The following is a 19,667-nucleotide window of genomic DNA, read 5'->3' as shown; positions in this document are numbered from 1 at the left end:
AAAACTCTTTATTTTATATCTATTTGTTATGTTTATCGGTAAAATCGTATTAATTAATTATCTCTCTGGCAATCTCTTTAGAGATTTTAAAAAATTTTCCATTCAGCATCATAAAAAAACTATTTTAAAAATGTACAAAAATTGTATAACAATACTACACACGAGCCAAAATATGTAACAAATATCTAAATGCTTTACTTGTTTCTTTAATTATTTTATTCTATTATAAATAATATTATTAAATTCTTTAACGAATTTTAATATAAAATATATGCAACTTATATATATATATATGTGTGTATTTAATTTTGACAAAGTTTTCTTAATTAATCTACTGGCGATTTTTACGTTTTAAAGAAGAAATTTTTGTTAATATTGTGAGTTAATTTCAGATAAGACGTATATTATACTATACTAATACTGTAAAAATTAAAACAAACTTAATAAAATAATTTGAAAAATAAATATTTATCTTATCAGGTAAGATATGATCGATTCTAGAAAAAAAATTAATAGTAATTCTATGCGAATTTATGGGTTTTATGGGAATTTTTATAGAAATATTTCTCGTCGCTAGAGTTCGCTCTATAACCAAGTAAAGGGAATGACGAAACCGTTAGCTGTTCACAATCGCGGGAGGAAGCGATGAGGGAGAAGTTTCTACAGTACTCCGGGATGCCATACAACTATCACGAGACAGAGAGAAGGCATTCTTCGTTAAGAAAGAGAGTTTGACACTGGACCATGCCCAGACTACAATCCATACCTGAAGGTTTGGCCACCGTCGCCTCTAGTCATCAGGTGAGGTCACCGGTGGAGATCATGAGAAGATACATGGAATCGTTTCCCGAAGAAATAAGTTGTAGAGAAGAGATGTCCACCTTCCAATTCTGGAAGGCTGTCAGAACCGAATTTTTAGCCACGTTACTATTAACCGTTATGGGTTGTGGTTCCTGTCTTGGATCTAAGGTGCCACCCTCCGGAGAAGAGATGGCCTACAATAGATTAGTAGACATCAAAGTCAGTTTGGCTTTCGGATTTTCGGTGGCCACTTTGGTCCAATGCGTGGGCCAGATCAGCGGGGCACACATGAATCCCGCTGTTTCCGTAGCCTTCCTTGTAGTCAGGCACATTACCGCCGCTAGAGCGGTGGCTTATGTTCTGGCACAATGTTTGGGTGCTACTAGTGGTGCTATTATTTTATATGGATTGACTCCTTTGGATCAAAGGGAAGCCGCTGGTTTGGGTGCCACCGAACTCGCTGATGGCGTACACGTGAGTCAGGCCTTCGGTATGGAATTTATGGCTTCTTTCTTGGTGGTGCTCACTGTATTAGCAAATGTAGATCCTCACAGAACGGATATGGGTTTCAGAGCTTTATCTATAGGACTTTCTTACGTAGTCGGACATTTTTTAGCGGTAAGTCGAATTACATTAACACGATTTTTTCATTATTCAAGTTACTTGATTTTACTACAAATTTACCTTAGAAATTCTTTAATTTATTTAACTGAGATGAATCAGATGCAATTAAATTAAATTTAAAATTCTAGTAAAAAATCTTCTCTTGATATTTTAATTTAATTTTTCCTGTATAAAAATCCATAAAAATAGAACTTTATTGCGTAGAATCACATTCAGATACTCGATTTTCTTAAACTTTTTACATTTTTTTTACGTTTTAAACGCCATTAAACATATTTTAAAAGCTAATTAATATAAGATTGTCGGATAAATATTGTTATATAATTTTTAAAAAATCTGAAAGAAAGGACATTACAATTTTTCTCACTTGTTATCAAATTTCATAATGAGATATCGACAGGTTACTTTTTATACATTAAAGAGAATAATCTCTAATTATAGAAATAAGGTAATAAAAGAAAGTCATTTATACAGAAGCGAATAGTAGAATGTAATTAGTTACACTTCGTTAACTCACCAATCGAGATTCAGCCAATTATTTGTACAACCAACGATCAATATGTCATTCTTAGGAGTAACCATCCGCCCGATACAGTCTGCCAGTTAAAAGCTAGAGAAATATTCTTTGTAATTCCACTGGAAAATAAGCCAAAAATTAGTGGATAAAAAATTTTTCACATTTATTATTCTCTCTGGATGTTGATCTTTCTCCTGAAAATAAATTTTACATCATTAAATATAAGAATTTTTATTGTATAAGTAAAATTCAGTTTACTGGTGTTTAACTTATATATTATTGCTCGAAGAAACAAAGTGTCACATTCTTATAGTTTTTGTAATATATAATAGAGATGCGATTAGTATTTTGTGCTTTAAATTATGTCAGTTTTTTATTAAATTAATACTTAAATATACTGGATACAAAACAGATATTAATATAAAAATATCGATAAAGTTATTATGATATAATCACAATGCCAGGCTGCAATTTTAATCATATTTTAATTTAAATTAATCAGGACTTACGGCCTGAAAATTCCATATAGGCCTTGTATTGTTTCTGTAAATCATACTTCTGTTAACAATCGAGCCATGCATATTATCTATATAACTCCGTTTTGGAAAAAAATTTAGAATTGAAATCACGTAACTTCCGGTCTACACCGGAAGTTTGTATATAGTCAATCTGGACCTCTGGTCGTAAGCTTTCCATATCTGGTCTCGATTTTCATCTATCAAATTCCGTTCTCGAGATTAACGAAGGACTGACAACAGTGGGAATTTATAGATCTACAATTTGAAAACTAGCCCATATATATATATATATATATATATATATATATATTTATTTATTCATTCATTCATTTATTTATTTATATTAATTTTTGGCCCTTTCCACCCTGTGAACAATAAGAGTGCCTTCTTTTCCACACCTATCAGTGGTCAACTGGACAAAACCACTAAACGTGGGTTTAGACTTCACAAACGGGTTATCCACATAAAGTTTTTTCAGTTTTCTTCACGCGTCTAACACCTAAATAAGATCATTTTCTCACCTAGAAGGCACTCCCCTTTTGGTAGGTAGCCCATTATTTTACTAATCCTGTAATTCTTTTCTATTGCATCGTGAGTTTGGGCAGGCTCACAATGGGAGAGGCCAGATGGCAAGAAATAGGCCCGACATACTTTTGACTTGTGTTTTAAAAATAAAATAAACGTTTACTTTCTTCTAGTTAAATTATCTCTAATTAATTTTAGCGAAAACTTCGATTAAATTGTTAGAGTATTTACTAATCAATCAATAGATTTATCATCAATCATAATGCTGCTTTCCGAATTTCGATCCCCTTTCTAAGAATTGATGTCGTATACTCGTAAATGAATTATTTTGAATGAGTAAAATCGATTCTAAAAATTAAACATCATCAGCACTTTCTTCCAATTGAGTTTCATCACATGCGGATTCCATTCAACTTTACTTTTTCACTTTCAAATTTTAACACAACTTCTTATCCGATTCTTAAACTTTCCATATCTGCTCTCGAGTTTAGTAGTGTCTCGTCCCTGTACATCATGCTTCTCCTGATAACAATTGAGTCATGCCGGTCATCTATCCAACTCCGTTCTGGAGATTAACGAAGGACGGACAAACAGACATACAAGACCTGAAATTTGAATTTTTATGCAATTTTTAAATATCCAACGACCAATCAGAGAAAGAATATCAAATATTTAAAGACTTTTCGATGTGATTTTTAATTAAAATTCATCACAACGGTTTTTTTCTCTTGTAAACACGACTCATTTTCTCATTAATTTAAGCACTCATCTTTTAAATTTCTGATAAAAGAGGTTTAGTAACGTAAATTCGATAATTTATTTATATAAAGCGGCCTTAAATATGTAAAAAAGAAAAACGTGTCTTTGCCTACATCATTTTGGCTTCCGTATAATTAAACCGCGGCAGTGGGATTGGTAGAACCTTAATTAAATTTCTGTGTAACCGAATAGAAATCTTGAACACTGTCGAAACTAAATGTTATATCGCCTAGTCCCTTAAGTATTTTCGTTTATCTAGCGCGTGTACGTAACGACAAAAGCTATTAAATGGGATGAAGCGCGGAGAGACGGTAATGAGAAAATTAATTGTTATGCCTGCTGTGACGTAGAAATTATCTCATTATGTCTATGACTTATAGCTATGAATACTCAAGAGATTTACCTTATCAATCCGTGCCAAGCTTATGTTCGTCTAATTCGATAAGATCGTCCTTCTGATAATCTTTTTTAAAATAAAAACTCGATTTATATTAATTAATTAAGTTAGTTCATCTGCTTATTTTCAATTTGACTTATTAATGTAATTTTTCTTCGCTTAAAATATATAATTAATTTTCTTAAATTTTCTAATTTAAATACCTCGAGCGTATTATTACTATAATATAATTAATTTATTAATGATTTTCGTTGAGAAAATTTTAAATTTTTATCGATGTTCTCAATATTTATGTCGAGTTAAAATGTAGACACGTATATAAATTTATGGCATGTAAAAGTATATAATATATATATATATATATATATATATACAGTAAAACCTGTTTAAAACGGATCCTCAATAAAAAGGAAACCTGTCAAACTGGAAATAATATTCGGTATCGTGCGAGTCCGATTTACACCGGTTTTACTACACTATACTCTTAATACATGCTGATTATTTGGGTGTCTTTTACTAAGAGGATCTTTACATTCATATACTTTACATCGTGGGTTCGTCTAGGCCCATAATGGGGTCAAACATATTCGGGACAGATTGCCAATGATAAATTCTTGTGGAGTTGCCGGCTTGGATTCGATCCCGGATCCCCTAGACCGCCTTTCTCCACCCGTTCTGCGTGTGAAGTAAATATTTATTTACACTCATGCACTGTATTTTAAAATTCTATAGAAAATTATGCCGCATCGATTCTCAAAGATATGGTAAAAATATTTAGTAAACTTTTTTATAAATACGATAATAATAAAGTAGAAAAAATGCATTATTAATTTAGCGGTGTTACTGCCGTCAGCGAGAAGAAAAGAACAATTGCTCTAAGTGACATTTTATTGATATTTTTAAAGCGAAAATTTCCGTCATTTGCATATAAATTTATATTAAGTCGCTAGAGAATTGAATTCTTTAATGTGTACTCTTTCTGCTTCGTTCTGCATTCTTTTTCCTAACAGCTCAATTGCTCACAATATGACATTTTTCAATTATCTAAAATACTTTTTATATCTTTATGACTTTATTTTTCAAAACAGCTTCGATTATTTATGATATTAATTTTAGTTTTTGATCTAATCTGTAGACGGAAATAGTCATTAAATTACGTTTTTCTTAAATTACTTTTGTAAAGAAGATAAAGAAGTACACTACATAGGCTACACATGCATTTAATTCCTTCATTTTCATATTTTAAATATGCTTACTAGACTTTTATTTTCAGTTTACTTCGGTAATTTTCTACAGAAATTTTTATAATTATAAACAACTCTATTTATTCTCATATATTTTGTAATTTTTAATTCTTCTTAATTATTCAATATAAAAATAGATTTTTTACCAATTTTTGTGCCCGAGTGAATAATACCATTGAGCAATAGTAGTTCGTCGCGGGTTCGCACCTGACCAACGGGTTTGACCACGTGAAATTTACTTGTCTCTTATTTACGTGTTAGACACGTAAAGAAAATACAAAATAACTTCACGTGATCAGGAGCGAACCCGCGACAAACTATCAGTATATTATTCAATGGTTTTATTTAGTCAGCCACTAAATAATACATTTTGTAAAGAATAAAAACACTTACTGAATATAGGACTATAAAATAGAGCATTAAACAAATAATAAAAGCATTCTAGAAATGTATAGATTATTGATTATATCTAATTCTTCTCATCCTGTATGTCACCTTGTAAAATGCAATATATTTAGTTTCTTTCCGAATAACATTGAATTATTACCATTGAGGAATAGAAAGTCTATGATAATGGAATAGTCTATGATTATTTTCTTTAAATTTAATCTGAAATTTTCAAAACAATTTTAATAAAAATATATACTTACCGGTTGCCTGCTTCTACCAATTGTGCGATAGCGTCAAGCTTATGTTTGTTTTTGGAGAAAATCTTTGTAAAATAAAAGTTTATATAATACGATTTTGTTACCATTTTCTTTGAAATAACAAAGCAAATCCCTGTAAAGTTTAAACCTATTATAGAAATAATAAAATGTTTCAAACCGTAGAAACTTTATGATATTTTGTTACTGAAAGTATTATATTTATATATAAAATAAGAAAGGTTTAAAGTTTGCGTATACTTTTAGTATCAGAGGTACGGAAATGGCTTACCACAATACCAGTATATGTAGCATTTTCTATTGTTTAGCCTTACAAAACAAACAATATATTTAAAATATATTCTTATCACTTTATATATTTTCTGTCAGGCTTCATTTTTTAATCTTTTTGCCCTTTGGATACTAAGAAAACCTTCTATTCATACCTATCGTTTGTTCGGCCTGCTTCACGTTGTGGCAGTCGAGTGATGGGGATGGGCTCTCTCTCTTTGAAAAATTATTGGGATTATTGGGATATAGCCATCTCTCCAAAAAATTATTGGGATTTTTCCACTGATCGGATTCGATTCCGGACCCCCAGGACCCCCAGGACGGTAGGTTGACCCTTAACCTTCCATTTTCATTTTTATTTAGTTCATTCAATGTAGAGAAATTAAATTAAGGATGTTCTTTTCGTGTATGGATTGGATTGGATTGGTGAAATAAGGTAAAGCAACACATGGGCAATCTGCCAAGGGGTGCTCGAGGGAGGATTTTCTATAGAAAACTGGAAAAGTACACACGGCAAACCCTTTGGTGGGGTCCGAATCTGCGACCAACAACCAACGTTCAGTGATTTTAATCACTTTTCATGTATGAATTTAGCTAAGAAATTATTCTGCTTTTCTGCGAGTATAAGGAAAACTAAATATTTTTTAAAAGTACCAAAAAATTAAATTTTTCATAGTTTTAAGGATAATAAATAAATAAAATTATGATAAATGTTTTTAGAAATGACGAACTCCTTACCAACGATAAAGAAACATACAAGTAATTTCTCTATTATTCTTCCCGTACAATTAAATTATATTATATATATTTGATATCAAATTAATTTTGTTTTAATTAAATTTCAGACTAAGATTGACGATCGATTGTATAATATTATAAAAATAAGTGTGTAAGTAATTTTAAATAAAATAATCCGATTTTATACATATTTAAACAATGAAGAATTAATTACACAGTTTTCTATGAGATTTATATCAGTAGAAATGTAAGCATTTACTTCATTTCTAACAGTTAATTTATTGTTTTTAGACACGTGAAGAAAATCTGGAAAAGTCCGCATGGCCAGTCAGTTTGAGGCGCGGGTTCGCACCCTTCGATGATGCGCGAACCCGTGACCTCAATGTTCGGGTCCATTCAGCCATTCCACTATTTTATTCACGTTATTCATTATCTTATGTACGCTATGATTTGATGAAAAATATTACTGTTATATCTAATAATTGTTTTACGAGATGTGCCCAGAAAGTAAGGCTCAATCTTTAATAACAAATTACATTAAATTTTTAAATTAGCTATTTGAAACTATTCAGTTGAAGCTGTTTTTCTACATAGTCGCCATTTTTTTCTATACACTTTTGCAAGCTGGAGTCAAGAGCAAATTTTCTTCACTTAATGATTTGAAAAAGTCCATGACTGCATCTTTAACTTCATCATCATCTGAGAAGTGTAAGCCACCGAGGTGTATTTTAAAAGGTTCACAAAGATAAGAATTAGAGGGTGCTAAGTCTGGACTATGAGCCGGACTTGAGGGTGCTAAATCCGGACTGTGTGGAAGTAATGGATCACCCTGATCCATTACTTCCACACACCTTAAGGCCTTATTATATATATATATATACTCTTTTATAAAAAAGATATTAATTTTAACTAAATTTTAGAGATATATTTTTATTGATCTGCTTGAAAATTGACCGAATAATGTTTAAAGTGTTGGCAATTTGACCTTTACTCTGGCATTTTAGATTACAAAATATATTCGTAAAGTATAAGCTTAAATAGTATAAAAGCTCGTTCTTTTAATAATTGCAATTTGACCAAATAATATTTTAAATAATTTGTAATGAATTTTATTTAATCCAATAACTTTCTAAAGTAATTGTTTAAGAATTTAATTGGTTTCATATACACTTAAATCGATGTCTTCCTCTCGAAACAGGTGGAAAAAAAAGGTCAAGATGAGTGAAATTGTCCTCTTTCGTGTCCTCTTCTATTAGTTTAAATGCCAGAAAATTTTATTGTATTTATATTCAATGATATAAATGAATTTTATTTATACTTAACAACAAATTTCTTTAGAATTTATGCTTAAATCATATTTGTGGTAAAGGGTGCTTTAAGTTTTTTTTTGTGGAATTCTTCTTAAGTTTAGATTTGTTAAATGTTAAACAAATTTTTTCCTAATTTTGACGGCTTAAAGATTAGTAGCACTTTCCAGAAGACATTCTACTATTTTTCTCATTAATAATTCACTTTATACCACAGTGCATTTACTAAATGATCGAAAAGTCTATCCTTTTAGCAAAGAATAATAATAATAATAATAGTCACTTTCCTTGTTAGTATATTTGTGTAATATTATTGCCACCTTCCTTTATAACTTCCTATTTCCTTAGCACTAATGATCCCATACTTTTTTCCTAATCCTCCATCAATCACTTGTTTCTTTTTCTCTGTAGTCTAAATTATTCTTATATCCGCTATCTGTATTTAATTTGAATAATGCATTTACTTTAATTTTATACTCTATGCATGCATTTTTAGAAGTAACTGTAGCATTAACGCTTGTGTCTAGGCGACACTGTACAGAATATAATACTTTCTCCTATTCAGTTTTATAACTCTAGCTTTAAAAAATCTCCTCTAGTTATATAACTCTAGGTTACATTTAAGATTTTGTTTCATTCTATATGACTTCACCTCAGGGTTTCATCGATCAGGCAACTCAGCAGGCAAGCGATCATTCCCTTTCTACTTTCATGTTTTATAACCTCCCTCGCATCATGTTGGATTTCTTATAACCAATCGGACATCTTGTCTCTCCCAATCATTTTATTCTTTTTTTTTTTATTTATTGACGAGTAAATATTTTATTTCTTATATTTACTTTTCTCTATATTTATCTAGAATATCTTTTATTAATATGTAGAATTTTCATCGTTGTGTCTGCATAATTGGTGCTTTAAAGGATGTGAGATGAGGAATAAATTTTTAATCTTTCTACCTTCACACCTCTTCTTCGAATTAGAATGTTATCCAGTGAGAAAGCAATTGTAAAACATTTTCTGCAGATACCTCACAACTCTTCTATATCCTCTTTGTATGTATCCTAGGAATTCACACTTCACAGGTTAAACCTCACTGCTCTAAAGCCATTTTTCTGTATATATTTCACGAATGACAAGCAAATTTGACTTTCTATAACTGAAATAAAATATTATAAATGACGTTTTAATATATATATTATGTTTTATATAATTATAATTAAATGATTAATTGCATATTCATTTTTATTCGTGTGTATATTAATCATTACGTTTACGTATAAATCTGCCAAATGTGTTAATAGAATTACATTTAAACATTTTGAAACTTTAGTTAATTAATTAAATTAATTAATTAGTCAAATGTATATATGTACTGTACATAAATATTCTCTCATTTTACTTATTTACTTATTTTTATTTTACAAATCTCATCCATATAAAAATAATGTAAATTAATTATTTAAACATTAATAGATGTTTCTTAATCCAGGATTTTCAATAATCCGGATCTCCCTGCTCCCGTAAGGTGCTGGATTATAACGAATTTCTACTGTATTTTCAGTGTAAAATTGAAATTTTTATTGTAATGACAAATTACACAATGCATTTTATTACATGTCTAGTAAGCTTTATAAATTAATTTCCAAATACTCCATTAATTTCTTAAATGTTCAATGAATAGAATTAATTTGGGGTCGTCCATTAATTAGGTGCGCATTTTAATGGTGGCGAAAAGTACAGTACATCATTATATACAATGGAGGGGGAGGGTGTCGAGACGTCGTCTACGTGGACTTCATGTAGTATTAGTGGCATACGAATTTGTTCTTATAAGCCTACTTATTAGTTATGTAAATAAAGTATCAGCTAGAAAATATTTACAAAACTTTTTAAAGTCGTTTCATCAATACTAGAGGGGTTAATGGGCTGTTTTCTCATTAAACAGATAAAAATAGAACATAGAAAGTACGTAAAAAGCCTTAATTTTGCTTATTTACATGGATATTTAGAACTTAAAATTAATATTAAAGCATACATAACTAGTAAATATATTTTTCGAAATTGATAAATAGGTTGATCTGTTTCTCTTAAGTGGATTCTTAATTAGATTTAAACGTAAGTAATTAATAATTGATCTTATTTCAGCTTCAATTTGAATGTATTTTGATGCAACGTAATTCACTCTAACGAAAGGTTTATGAAATTATTTAAAATCATATTCACTGTTAATGGGTGTCGCGTGTGTATGTCGAATGGGTGAATGGCCTCGTGTAATTATTTTAATTTGATTTTACTTATAACGTGAGCGGTATACAGACGTCATTACAAAATGCTTTCATTTGTAAAACTCGATAATTTAAAAGTAGAAATAGATATTATGTTTGTTTGTATTCACTAATAAAACCTAGTTACAATGCCGGGCTGAAATTTTTAATCATATTTTAAATTTAATTTTAAAATATATGCTCTCCACCTCAAATGGATAGTGTTTTGTCCCTGTACATCATATTTTTCCTGATAACAACAGAGGTGCGAACCCATGACCAACGATCAGTGTTTAATAGTTATAAGCACTCGACCACTGGTGGGCTGGTATATGTTATACACGAGTTTCCACTTATACATAAACAATAGAAAATGTTTTCTTTAAGATCAAATATAAAAGAAATATTTAGGAAATGCTAATATATAAACAAATAATTTCGAACAATCTATTAAATTGTAATCTATTATTAAAATCAATTCACATTGTTTAGTTTCAGAAAAAACGCAGCTTATTGTTGTTTAAATGTGGCAATTTTCACTCGATTTACAAACATTTTTACTGGAAAAAAAATTTTCAAGTCAATGCCTACATTTTTATTTAAATTAAACTTTTTATATACAATTTTTCAAGTCTTTTTTACATAGATAAACTTTCAACGGACTGACAGTCAATTTCATGCAAGGTTTCTTCTTTCCTTTCACAATTCTTTAAAGGGTTGAAGGTTAGCACTTTGAAGGCTTTACATGATACTTCAAACGTTTTCCTAAATTGAATTAAAGGATTTTAAAGAGTATTTAACTTTTTCCACAGTTTAAAAAGTGTTTTTTTTTCCTGTACATCGTTTTGTATAGTCTTATTTAAATTTAAATTTAATAGATAAATAACACGATTATTTTGTCAGAAATATTAAAATTTATTTTTAAAATAAAATTGAACGAACGTTTAGGCTGCTTATTATGACAACGTCACAATGCCGGCCTATAGTTTTAATTTAAAAATCACGTGGCTTCTGTTCCAGCCCGGAAGACTTAATCGGGGGTCTACCTTTAAGCTTCTTATATCTGGTCTCTATTTTTATCTATCTCCGTTCTCTAGGTTAAGGAAGGACGGACAAACAGACGGACGTCAGTTGGAATCGGATGAGGATTTATGCATAGGTTAAACAGTTGAAAGCTTAGTAAAAGGCTCTAAACTATAACGTATTTAGGTAGATTATAGGGCATAAGTTATAGAATAGGACCATAATAAATTTAATTTTGACCCTAAATAATAATAATAGACAATTGTAATTATCATACGTCTAGGTTTTTAATAGTTAACAGTTACCGTTTATATGAGAAAACCATTAGAAAATATTAAAAATATAAACAATTATATTTAAATTATACAAATGAAATAAAAAATAAATTTCTCTAAAGTACATAATTATAAAAAATTGCAGGGGAAGAGAGAAAAGAGAATTGCACTATTCTAGTAGGAAAATCAATAGTAGTCATCTTCTGTAGATTTTCTGTGACCGACTGAGAATCGTCCATTATTTAGTAAGAGAATAGAGTAGACAGATGGCAAAAGTGGTCATCAATTTGTCTATCTTTTTCCAATCACTCACGATTTTTCTCGAATCGTCTTACGAGATTCAACAAATACAGGCTATTTTATTGATTTGCCATTTTTAAAAAAACGCAATCGTAAGCCTCTATCTTTAGAAGAAGGTGAGATAAAGGGAATCAGTTTTTCTAGTTTTTCTTCATTTAAATAATGCTTCTATTGTTAATGTAACACTTTTTAAAAATTATTAAGAGAAAATTTTTATCTCTAATACAAATTTTAAAAATAATTTTCATACTTTAAAGGGAAAATACTCGTTTCTAAAGCAGTTATTTTTGACAATAATGATTTGTAAGGGACTTCTCGTAGGTGTGCCACAAAATGAAATAATAATAATAATAATAATAATAATAATGTATTGAAGCAGTGTAAACAGTGTACAGTCGTACTCGAATAGCGAAACAGACTGTATAATCGTTGTAAAATATCGGAACATTGGAATAGTGTTACAAAGATACCAATTTCAACTAAGATAAATGTAATTAATGTATCTATTTAATGGCTTTCAGGACAATTAATAATTTTACATAATATTTACTTAATTATAATATTAAATAATTTGAAAAGCTGTCTGTCTGTCTTTCTTAATCTCGAGAAAGGTGTTAGATGAATGTCAAGATCAGTCATGGCGACTTAGGGAACGAGGCCCCTATTAACTATATATGGACTTCCGCTTTCGGCCGGAAGTCACATAATTTCAATTCAAATATTTTCTCCTGAATGGAATTAGATGCGTGATCGCATGAATTCATTGTTAACAGGAAAAGTATGATGTAGGGGGCAAGATACTATTAAACTTAAATGCATTGAGAAATTAAAGCCAGGCATTGTGACGATATCACAATAAACAAGTGTAAATTCATTAGACCTAGCAGTAGCCAATTGGACAAAACCACTGAACATAGATAATTGTACAGTGGTTCTAGCCGTGCAGGTTCCCGTCTCCACGGGCTGGCCACATGGAGTTTTCACGTGTATAACATCTATGGTCGGTATTCCATAGAAAATCCTTCCTGGAGATAGTCCGTATTTATTTCCATGATATTTATAGGAAGATGCCCATGTATAGCATTGTCTGATTCCATTAAAATTTGGTTCAAATGCAATCCTTATCCTAAAATTCTTCATGAGTAATACGAAATTACGTTTCATCTGTCATTAGCACGTTGACTAAACAAAATGGAGTTAAGCAGAGTTTAGGCAGGCTCTTCTTACGACACGCTACGTAATCAGGCGTTATTTGTAATGTCTTCTTTGATTGGCAAGACGTAAATTAAGAAGAGCCTGTCACAACGCAGCCTTAGGTCGAAACATAATAGGCTAAATTGTGAATAGTCACGGTAAGGGCAGTAGGGCCTGAGAACTTCCGGTACAAACCGAAAGTCACGTTATTTCAATTCAAAAATTTCCCCCGAAAGGTGTTAGATAGATTACCGGCACAACTCTGTTGTTATCGGGAAAAGTGTGATGTACAGGGGGCAAGCCACTACTAATTTGAGGCGGAGAAGATATATTTTAAATTAAATAAATTAAATAAATTAAAAATATGATTAAAAACTGCAGCCCGGCATTGTTACGATGTCACAATAAATAATTGCTGGTTCTATATCATTTTCTACAAAAATTCAATTTGAGAATCTTTGTTTTTCATCAATCTGTGCTTAGAAACACATCGATCATTGAAAATCGATTATTAAGAACAAAAAGGCGCATTTTCAGTATCAATTTAACATTAACGTCCATTTAGTTTACCTTGATACGGTGTTTTCGTCTGTTCTTTTATATCTTTATCTCCTACAAGAAAATAAATATATTTTCCAGATAAAATAATCTGCATTTATAATAAAAAGTAAAAAATAAATAAATGTTATAAATTCTTAAAGATGTGAGGGCTCATTATTATATTTTACCACAGTCAATTCTACTTTATGGCTTTCTTTTTAGTAAGTTAATTTAATTTGCGTGACATTACAGGAGTGACTGTATAAATTATTACGTAACTTGTATTATGTAGTCGTATTACGTAGTAAACACAAACATACCGTATAGATTACAAGTTGAAGAAATTTTTAGGGTATCTTTTCTTTATTAACTTATTGCTAATATTCAATTTTTTCCACTGGAATTACGGTCTCAGTAAGAATTTTTATTGTTGTTCTTTAATTTTTTCACACATTTAAATGGATTATTTTGGTGGAATAAGACAATGTAACATATGGGCGGTCTACCGAAAAGGGGTGCCACCCAAACAGACTGAATGGTAAATTGATTTAGGTGTTATACAAACATGGAGAAGGCCGGAAAATTTCGCGTGGTCGGTTAGTTGGTGAAGTCCGAACCTGCCACCAACCATTAGTGTTCAGTGGTGCAGTGGCGCATCTTCGCTTCATGGGAACCACGCAAATTTGAATTAGGAAGTCCCATGTATACAGTTTTTCTTCGATGGAATTTTTGGAAGAATATATCATTTACAATAGATTGGTTTGGGGTCCCCTGTTAATGGAGGCCTGGGGCCTCCATTAACAAGGGCACCCATGCTGGGCACGTGGTCCATAGGATAACGCGCCACTGCAGTGGAGTTATCTACGAAATTTCAATCAAAAATGGTCATAAATTTAAAATCTTTAAGATATAAAATTTATTGTTTTTTATAGCAATTTATGCTTTTATATAAATTGTACAGGAAAAATTGTATTTGTTATATAACAAGTAAAGGAAAAAAAAACAGTTTTATTTTGAAAAGTCAGATGCTTTTATCTTTATTGTATACTTATTCTAGTTCTAAAAGTATCCACTCAAAAGAATTGTTTTAGATTCGAAAATTCAGAAAATATTTTATAAATGAAAACCGTAAAACACAGTCTAAAAATATAGTTGCATTATTACATTTAAATATAATTTATTAGTATATTTAAAATTTATTTATCAACTTTAGTAAGGGTTTATTATATATATATATATATATTTTACATATTTAAACATGTACGAAACATAACACTTAGATCTACTTATATTGTACGAACTACGTACAATATAAGTAGATCTAAGTGGTTCCTACTGAAAGCTGTAGGATCCTCCAATGTTGGAATGGATTACACCACTGAACACTGGTAGTTAGTTGCGGGTTCGCGCTTGACCAATATGCTGGTCACGTGGCATTTATCGAGTTTTCATCACGTGGGTAACACTTAAATAGGGGTCAGTTTACCACAGAAAGTCCTTTTAGAGCGTTATCTCATCCCATTAATTCTAGAACCATTTTTACTTTATCTCATCAGATAAGGTAAAAACATATAGAAAATATTCTAGATCAATTCTAAAACATTTTCTATATGTTTAAATATATAATATAAATAAAGCAAACGTTAATAATTATTTTTATATCCAGAAAACGTCATTCTTTTCTTATCTTTTCGGTTTATTTTTTATCGTGATTACATTAAATGAAAAAGAAATCGAGCATCGCATTACGATTTCTAGAAACTGTAATTTGAAAGGCCTTTTCTTTTAGATAAAAGTAGAGAAAGTTAAGGAATAATATTTAATATTTTCCCATCTATATACTTTTATACTCCTTCTTTATGTAAACTATTAAATTTGAAAGTTATACGTGTAAAAGTTGTTAAATTTGAACACATTCTAGAAGTTTTAGATCATTATAACTTTCTAGAAGTGTTAATAGCATCGGTTTATTTGGAAAAATTCTGTAAAAAAAGTATATTAGAAGGCCATTATCGATAAATTTTCACTTTTTCTTCGTGTCCAACCATTAAGAACTACAAAATTTTAAAAAAGAATTGCTGATATTCGTAGAAAATATAACTCTTTTGCCATAGATTTACACGTAAAAAAATTATTTTAAAATTTTAAACCCAATCGATTTCTCATTTTCTTGCAAAATCGATGAATATGCAATTTTTATTTTATTTTTTTTGCGCAATAATTTAAGCTGTAATTTGATTTTTCTTTTTAAAAATCCTTTAATAGGATATTAATTAAGTTTAATTCTATGTCTAAAAAAGAATTTTCAATGTTAATCTTAATATAAAATTCAGTGAAGTGTATTAATGTAATACCGTTACGAATTTGAGAATTTGTACTGTTTCTAAGACTGATTTTTATTGAAGAAATGATATTTTTATAGGTCTTCTGTAGAATTTGCTGTCTTTTAAGGCTTTAGTACGGCCTGATAAAGTATAAAATGGAGTAGATAAATAGGGTTTTGCATGTTTTAGATCATTTTTTTTAAATAAAGAACTTCAGAATTTCATAAATTGTCATCAAACGTGTTAGGGTCACTTATCCCCTTCCTAAGTAAGAGATTTTACATTGTCATGAACAATTTTGACAATAAACAATCAAAAAACCTTTCTGATATCAATGAGCCACATCCATCCACATTTACATCCAATTTTAAAAATTTGAACCCCATCTCTCACCATTAGTGGGCCTGTCCGAACCCACGACGGGTATGGAAAAATACCTCTTAATGCCCATTGAACGGACAGAGTTAAAAATTAATTAACTTAATGGAGAAAAATTCTAAATTTCGGTTCCTTTAACTTCTATAACAAAAAGATTATAAGGTGAATACATTTTCAATTGTAAAAAATGTTTGTAAATGCAATTTTGAGAAACATTTATCTGTAATAATAAAATTCTTTCTTAAATTACTCGATAAAAGAGTGCAACTCCGAATATTCGAATTTATTTCTTCGCTGTTTCGTCGCTAAATGCTTTAAATTCAACGCTACTAATCACTAATTTTCTCATCGATTAACAATATTTTAATTAATAAAATTTATAAGCAGTTTAATAATAAATTACAATACAATTTTCTCGTACAGTTTAGGTACACCGGTGCGAGTATTAATCCAGCCAGATCGTTAGGACCAGCTGTCGTTACTAATTCCTGGAGACATCACTGGGTAATTTAACTTACAATTCTTTTTACGTTAAAAAATCGCGATGAAATTAAAAGCTTTTGGTAGGAAAGTCATTAACGATTATCTTGAACCTTTATATTCGCAGGTGTATTGGGTAGGTCCTGTTTTAGGGGGTGTATTAGGAGCCATCACTTATGATTACACGCAAGACACCTCACGAACCAGTCAGCATTTCAAGAGGTCCTTCCGTAAAAGGTCTACTAGAGATATAATTCGGGATCAAAGCGCACTTAGCAATGAAACCGAAATGACAGGTACTTCCAACGACTTCCGAATTTGATCCGAATTACAATACCATTCGATCGAGTTGAATTATATTTTCCAGAGATTCGACTAGAATACAAATGTTTCCAATTTCCTAAGTAACTTCTATACTCTACGGATGAAAGAACGTTAATCTGATCAAATTTACGAGTTAAATTATATATAAAAGTTTATAAAATTGTTAAATTTAATTAAATATTCTATAATTTTAAATTATTATTTTCATAAATATCGTGAATTTTAAGTGTGGAAATTGGAAATGTGAGTCTAAACGATTCTTCAATTGCAAGAATCATTATGTATTCTCGCACATATCAATGTTAATTTTTGATAATTTAATCGTGTAAAATAACTATATACAATCGAACCTCCTATAACGGCCATTTCCAAAGCAGCTATCGTTTTTTCGAACAAAAATACATACAAAATTACCTGTGAAGAACGTCAGTAATCGTCGTTCACCGGTTTGACTGTACATACAAATTAAAACAGAATTCTAATTATGAAAGTTTATTTATTTTAAACTTTCTTATTCAAATTTTCTTCATTTTAAGATGCCACCAGTCTTCAATGTTTCACTAATTATTAGTTTTTTTTATGAAATAATTTAATGAGGTAGAATTAATCACTACTTTTGCTATCAAGTTGCAACAAAAATTATTACTTCTGCCACTAATTTGAAGATTTTAAGTATCATTTAATGTTATGCAAATAAATAATTATTTTAACTTATATATTATAATGTTTTCCCCTCTTTACATAGAACTTTAAGCCACATAGTTTCCAAATTTTATGTTTTTACGTATTTTAATCAGTTCTTTACGCGCCTTCTATTCTAAGACATGTATTTTCTCCCTCTTGAAATAATTCTTTCATGCATATTTATGAAATGAAAATCTACAGATTCTACTACTTATTGAATTTTTAATGATTTTCTCCTCCATATCAAATAGTCAAAATACTTTAATATCACCGAACATATTTCTTTCCATTATTAAACTCTGTTCTGTTCGGCTGATAAATTCTCGAGAAAATAATTTTAATATACTTTTTAAATAATTAAAAAACACGCTTTTATTGGTCAGATTTTTCGAGATTGAAGCGGAAGATGGGGAAGGACCATCCCCTAAAACATTATTAAAATGCATTGTCATGGGACTTAGATAATCGACTTCACCCTTCTATCTTAATTACAAGCGGATAAAATTTAAGTTTCAAGATATGAGGAAGTGTTTAATAATAATATAAAATTAAAGAAGGAAACTTTATTACGTTACTGTATTATTCTATACAAATTATATTACATATTATATATGTCATATGTATTAACAGGCTGATTTAAAGTATACACGAGCTATATTACAGATTATGAACCTTAATCAACAATGCCAATCCATTGGGTAAATATTTTATATATTAAATATTGATAAAACTACAAGGTTAAGAAGTGTAAATAATAAACATAATAATTTTGAGATGTTCTATCTTCCATGTGGCTTAAATTATACGAAACTTTCCTATTAAACATGAGCAATCGTACGCTGTAGAAAACAGTAATTAATACATTTTACTTGTGATTTGTTCCTTTTAACTAGAAAAAATGTATCTATAAATGGACAAAGAGGACATATACCTTTTAATTAAATTGTCATTAGGGCCTTCAAGTGCTTGTATGGGGCCTGGGACATAAGGGATAAAGGAAAGGTCCTTTTATCTGGTCATGAAATACATAGAATGTTTCTTTACTCTAAAGATTATTTTGTTAGTAAAAGTAGCTGGACTATGAACCCAAAGTTGAGTCTTAATTAAACACTTGGCAAGTGTTTAATTAAAACTCAACTTTGGGTTCATAGTCCAACAATCATCAAACACGGTTTCAAAGAAGAGAAGAAAAAGTAAAAGTAGCATTTATTTGTAGGGGTAGGAACCATTATGGACCCCTAATTTTTCTGAGTGCTTGGAGGAAAATTCTCTGCTCCCCTTCTAGACGACCCTAATTATCATTAGCTCTTGTATTCATAGTAACTTTATGCCCTCTTGTAGGTATACGATTACTATTATTGACAGTTTGCCATATATAAATCATAATTCAGCATAATTCAGGCAATCATTAAGAATTTTTAATAAATTTTACAGTAAGTTTACATGAAAATCTATTTACAAATTTTCGCGTAATGATTTTCTTTCGGGTTCTGTAATAGTAAATATATTACATATA

At 30.0% G+C, this 19,667-nt stretch overlaps 1 protein-coding gene and 1 long non-coding RNA gene across 2 annotated transcripts in view; one reads left to right on the top strand and one right to left on the bottom strand.

Moving 5' to 3' along the window:
* The window catches only part of LOC136989865 (uncharacterized), a 255,026-nt gene that overhangs the window by 117,877 nt on the left and 117,482 nt on the right, over nucleotides 1-19,667 (bottom strand). The gene's annotated exons all lie outside the window — the stretch shown is intronic.
* LOC136989918 (aquaporin-1-like) lies at nucleotides 629-18,037 on the top strand. Its single transcript, XM_067288221.1, has 3 exons — nucleotides 629-1,419; nucleotides 17,087-17,167; nucleotides 17,271-18,037. The coding sequence occupies exons 1-3, from the start codon at nucleotides 745-747 to the stop codon at nucleotides 17,463-17,465; spliced, it is 951 nt and encodes a 316-aa protein (XP_067144322.1). The 5' UTR covers nucleotides 629-744; the 3' UTR covers nucleotides 17,466-18,037.

The sequence above is a fragment of the Centruroides vittatus genome, unplaced genomic scaffold (genome assembly GCF_030686945.1).
Source record: "Centruroides vittatus isolate TY-2023 unplaced genomic scaffold, ASM3068694v2 scaffold_769, whole genome shotgun sequence".
Classification (NCBI taxonomy): domain Eukaryota; kingdom Metazoa; phylum Arthropoda; class Arachnida; order Scorpiones; family Buthidae; genus Centruroides; species Centruroides vittatus.
Note: the sequence above shows the minus strand (reverse complement) of the source record. Positions and strands in the feature narration are given on the sequence as shown.